General features: G+C 44.0%; 1 protein-coding gene across 1 annotated transcript in view; it reads right to left on the bottom strand.

Moving 5' to 3' along the window:
• Positions 1-532: 532 nt before the first annotated feature.
• The window catches only part of LOC308122936 (glutamate receptor ionotropic, NMDA 2D-like), a gene marked incomplete at both ends in the record, with an annotated part of 129,495 nt that continues 124,027 nt past the window's right edge, over positions 533-6,000 (bottom strand). The window contains 2 exons of the mRNA XM_080485119.1: positions 533-673; positions 840-1,238. Coding sequence (XP_080341245.1) covers positions 533-673; positions 840-1,238 — 540 coding nt within the window. The remainder of the gene's footprint in view (positions 674-839; positions 1,239-6,000) is intronic.

Here is a 6,000-nt window from a genome sequence, read left to right as displayed (position 1 = left end):
GATGACATTCGGCGTGAACGAATCTTCCGACGTGACCCAAGGAGAAGGCTAGACTCCTCTGTAAGGAGATCTGAGTCATACTCGTCCTCCACCGTAAAATCACGATCACCTGCTCGATAACGAAAACTCAGGGAGGAGTTGTATGAGCTATCACTGGAGCAAGAGGAGGGGGAATTTGATCGAGAAAGTGACACAGAAGATGAAGAAGAAGATGAGGATGATGTGGTAGAGGAAGATGAAGATGAGGCACTGGAACAAGAGGAGTAGAAACGGCATGGGGAGGATGGAGTTGTAGGGGTATGCGTTGGGGAAGAAAGCGGTACAGGAAGAGGTGGAGGTGGAGGGGGCCGACGCCCTCTCCTTCCACCTCCATCACTTGCACCATATCTCCCACCTCCTCGCCTCCCAAGAGGGAGTATATTCTCATACAACGGACCTCCTGAGCTCTTTCTTCTTGTCTGACCAAGGCTTCCTCGTCGCCAGAAGGGAGGCCTTCGTGGAGAGGATGGGAGTGGGGGAGGAGGCTTGGCGATTAAGTGTCCTTGGCCTTGAGGTGGGCCTTTTGGAGGCAGCCGTGGCATGCCTGAGGCTTTGGAGCTTCGGGGATTGACTTTGGGCGTTTGCTGTGGGGCCCCTGCTTGTTGATCTGAGTTAGCTCCAAGCCCCTCTGGATCTATAGGACCATAGTAGCGTTTATATTCATCGAGTCCTGTGTCTCCTACAACCCCTGCTCCACCTGCAACTCCTCCCTGCAGGCTCCAGTGCTGTCCAAGATTCTGTTGATACTGCTGCTGGGCCTGTAAGTCAGTTATTCCTCCTGCTATACCCCCAACACCTACTCCACCACTGCCAGTGGTCAGGACTTTCTCTGGTTTTGGTCTGTTCCAACGATCAACTACTGCCAGTCTGCGGTCGTGGCGGGGCAAGAATGTAGAACAAGGCATGGGGCCTTCCAACAGGGGGCTATTTGAGGGACCCAAAGCCATCGCTGAGTGTCCTGTAGTTGGGGGTGATCCTGGTAGCATTGTGGTATAAGTCTGCCCCTGTTGCTGTTGATGGTGCTTCTGCTGCGGTTGCTGCTGCACCATAGCAATGGCCGTCGTGTTGTTTACTGTTGCTGTAACAAGGTGCTGTTGGGCAGCTGTAGGCATGGCGGTCATGGTGTGGTACTGGGGTAAAGAGGACTTGCTCCCTCCCGGTGCCGTCTCATCTTCAAACTGGCAGCAACTGTACATCCCCTGGATGAAGAGATAGCAAAGAGATTGTAATTAGACCAGCAGGCTGCGAGGTATGATAAGGCGGGAGTGTGTGAGTGTGTAGGCGTGCAGACGTAAGTGTGTGGGTGCGAGCGTGTCTCAGTGTGAGATAGGGTGAAAGTCTATAGAGCAGTTGTTGATAAATATCTCTACAAACACATGAAATCCATGTTTGAAAAACTGAGATATATAAGCACAGACAGATTATTATGTCACTCTGTGACAATTCAAAATACAATCCAAATCTTTTCTTTCAACAGATTTTATCATAACACACCCAGGATTTCTAACAATTCAGACAAAATGAACAGTGATCACCTGAAATAGCAGACAGGAGAATGAATGAAAATATGGTGTCTGATTTAAACCTCCACACTCTGAAGGAGGGCCCAAACTGTCTACACTGCATGTTATTTAGTACCTGTAAAGATGCAACAGATTCATTTTGTCACGCCGTTTCGAAGACAGTCTGCTAAGAACCTGCTATAAATATCAAAGACTGTCCTGTAACACTGTGACAGGTTGCTGTGTCAAAAAAATACTTTGCATTGGTCTGAGCTACAACTTTTTACAGCCACATAATCCTTTATCGTTACTCAGCACATCGTATTAACAGACTGTGTAGCTTCATTAGCTCGACAAAATTTGACATTCTGATTGAAGAAATCTATATTTTCTCCTAAGATGCCGGGAATTCTCTGTAGTTTGTGTCGTCCTACCTAAGGTTTTCTGTGTCACCACGTGTGTTTATGAATGAGTGTAAAAAAAAAAAACAATTTACCAGGCTTATCAGAGTGTCAGTTGTGACTCTTTAGCTCGATAAAGTTTTGGTAAGTTATCTTACTATTTGAAAGGTATATTTTTGTATTAAAGAAGTAAGTAGATTACATTAATCATCACATATCATGATGGTAAATACACAGTCGGAACAAATGATTATCTGATGTAGCGGCTATTTCGTCCAATTTTTTTTCAACATTTTCCTAAGATTGAATGTAGTTGAATGTGACTATGGCACGTTCAGGTAGAAGCTGCTTGTTTTCTTGTATGTAGCGGCTGTTATTTTTTTCCACTTGACTCTAAATAAGCCTGTTCTCACTCTGTTTTTAATGAACTCCTCAAAAAAGTGGCAAGAGCACTTTAAATCACCAGTCTGGCTTTTTTTCCATCTCGGCAGCTGCAGCGTTCAACAAAGCTTTGATATGAATAAAACATGAAATAAAAAAGTCAGAGATATATATGAATTACTCACGCCTCATGACATATTTTAAGCTCTCTCTCTCTCTCTCTCTCTCTCTCTCTCTCTCTCTCTCTCTCTCTCTCTCTCTCTCTCTCTCTCTCTCTCTCTCTCTCTCTCTCTCTCTCTCTCTCTCTCTCTCTCTCTCTCTCTCTCTCTCTCTCTCTCTCTCTCTCTCTCTCTCTCTCTCTCTCTCTCTCTCACCTCTGTGTATTTACCTTGCTGTAGATCGATGGAATTTAATTAGCAATACTGAGATGAGCCATGTAAATCACAAAACCTCTATTATTCCACATGTGAAAATGATTCATACAATCCTCCGATATCTATCACATCTTAATGACAAAATGTGTGGGTCTTCTTGTAAATCTCTGTTCCCCACCGAGACACAGATCTGATGGAGGGACTGTAATAATGGCCCTTCCGGACACATGAATCAGCAGTCCCAGTGGCAGAAGTGCTATCACAGTCCCCCAGAGCACGGGCAGCGCAGCACAGTGTGAAATTGAAACTTGGGCGAGTCACTGATTGGGTTAAAGCGAGTAACCGGGACCAGCTGCAGGGACTTTAAAGCAACCACAGCATATAGCGGGGCAGATAGACGCTAACTGGCTGTGTGTGTGTGTGTGTGTGTGTGTGTGTGTGTGTGTGTGTGTGTGTGTGTGTGTGTGTGTGTGTGTGTGTGTGTGTGTGTGTGTGTGTGTGTGTGTGTGTGTGTGTGTGTGCGTGTGTGTGTGTGGGTCCTTTGCATTGAATTGATGTTTTTAATCTCAGAAGGAGGAATTCCACAGATAACCTTTTCTAAAAAATATTAAAGATTGCATAGGGTTTATGTATAAGGATGTCTGTGTAGATATCGGAGACTGCACAGGACAGAACGGCTTTTCACCAAGATGTCCAATATAAATAATGAGCGTGCTCAGTAAATGGACACCTCATCAATCTTGGATCAGCACAGACACAAGAGCAAAAGATCTCCAACTGGACTGATTGAATGGGACAACCTTGAGGCGTTCAAAGAGGAATTAAAGGCCATTCAAAACAGCACAAAAAAGTGATGCACATTTGAAAAGGACGGATTTGTACTTTTAGATGAGACGAGATGAGGTGTTATACGCTCACCTCTAACTCTGGCAGGTACACATTTTAAAACACTACATAGAAGAGCAGCTGAAGCTCAAACTGACCTTGAGAAAGGGGCAGAAAAAGAAATTTGGGTGAAAGTTTTTAGAGGTGACCGAAATGTTGTTCCCACATGGGCTGGATGAGTATTAAATAAACTGTTGACCTTCTGGGGTTATCACACACAACCATCAGTGGAGTGTACAGAGACAGGTTCCAAATCCTAGAAAAGATCAGTAACTCAAAATATCACTGGTATTTTAACCAAAGTATGTAAAAGAGCATCTCTGAGCTGGTGGGCTGAAGCAGCAGAAGACAAACTCCGGCCGTTAAGGACCACATCTTCTGATGACTACGTCCAGCAGGATATCACACCGTGTCACAAAGCTCACATGATCTCAAGCTGATTTCATAATAATGAAGATGAGTTATTACACTGTACTCCAATGGATTATACAGTCACACAGATATGGTGAAACAGACGATTCACATCGTGGATGTTCAGCTCACAAATCTGCAGCATATTGCATGATTTTAACCATGTCATTAGCAAGATGTACTGTACTTTAAAAGCTCTCAATATATGGTTTTTACATTAAAAGTCTATAATTTGTTTCAAAATAAAAAAAATTGTTTTTTTAGAAATTACTATTCAAAAGTTGTAAAGTATTGAGAGGTTATGGTTGTGTACAATTTGAAAATCCTGTCTTCACTATGCAGTGGGAGAATAAATGCTGGGCTAAAGAGAAACATGAATCAGTCGGAAGGAAAAGGATTGTACCAACAGAGTTCCATAGAATATGATTTCATAGAAGTAATGGACAAAATTCCAACTGAATAAATCTTATGAGGTAAAAAACGGGCAAATAAAAGTTTGACGGAGTGTAAACACAAAGACTTTATCCTCAGAGAAAAGGAAGTCATCGTTACAGACTATAACAAAGAAACTGTGTTTCACATGTCGTGTGTTCTGAAGTTCCTCGAACGTTGTTTTCTAATGGTACAGGGCGTGGTGAGGATGGGAACCCCCCACAACTCGAACTTTTTGAGCATCATACAACCCCAGGACCTCGCGTCTTTGATGATGTGTCCTGCTTCTGTATGTGAAGCAACATTTTCAGAGTAAAAGTCATTTATAAGTCCCTTCTCATTCTAATTCTGCAGCACGACAGTGCTCATGTACAAGCTTGCTGTGTTTTATCGCCTGGTTTACTGCTTCCATGTTTGTCTCATTAACCAGCGCAGGATGAGGAATGACTTCCTGTGCAAAAGGAATGAATCGGTCGTTTTGTGAATTAAAAGCCTTGATTTAGCCTGACTTGCCAATATGTTGGAGGTCTAATCTCAGAAATTCCACCTCTAATGTCCCTGGCTCTTTATGATGCAATTACAGCACTCTTACACTCTGAATAAATTATTCATTTTCTCAGCATTGTATTGCAAGAGGTGGAAATATATCACCATCTTTGTAGTTGACCCACTGTGGCGGTATCACCCTCACAACTATTTCACCGCAAACATGGCGGCGTCCTCCAGAATATCTCTGCAGTGTTCCGTGAAGCCTGCTTCTCACTCCAGCAGCCTCTCCCCCTCCACCTCACCCTTCTCCTCTGTCCCTTCTGATTCCTTTCCCTCCTTCACCTCCCCTTGGCCGCCCCCAAAGACCTGCCATACTCCAGTACCTCTGCCATCCAAACCTCCAAGTGTCTCCTCCGTCGACTCTGCTCCCTTATTATCTGAGAAGCCCCCACCTGACTTCACCTCCTCAGTCCTCCTCACCATCCCTCCACAATCACTTCATCATTCTCTCTTGCCACCACAAGTGAAGCACCCGCCTTTTTCACTTCCCATCCCATCTTTCTAGTCATCGTAAACAGTTTTTTTGGAATTTTTTTTTTGATTTCTCTTGTTTCCTCTACCCCTCCTGTTTTTTCACGGCATTTGCAGTAAATATTTCATGACCTCGCGGTGAACTTACTGGAACTGCTTTGGCACAAGAGGGAAATAGCTGTGCAGCAGCCAAGTCATCACTCGGGCCTAAACCCTTTGTGTTTTCATCCTTGAATGATGCCAAAACCTTCATCCCACTGATGCTCCACCGTGTGGCTTCCACTGCTCGTCCCCACTGAGCGCCACCATGAACCACACTGAAGAACAGCAGCTACTTTCTGTCCAATCCGTCTCCTGATCATATCTGTCCAGAGTTCATTAACCTTGCTTCTATTGGAAGCTCGGGTGACCTGAATATGACCACGGTGGTGCAGTCAGTTGAGTGACGTTAATCTTTTTTTTCATGAATAGAGTCCATACAAGTAACATGAGATCTCAAGGTTTCTGCACCTTTTCACAGTATCACAACATCTGTTCCTGCATAAATCATTTATC

The sequence above is a fragment of the Lipophrys pholis genome, assembly GCF_963383615.2.
Source record: "Lipophrys pholis genome assembly, chromosome: 17".
Taxonomy (NCBI): Eukaryota; Metazoa; Chordata; class Actinopteri; order Blenniiformes; family Blenniidae; genus Lipophrys; species Lipophrys pholis.
Note: the sequence above shows the minus strand (reverse complement) of the source record. Positions and strands in the feature narration are given on the sequence as shown.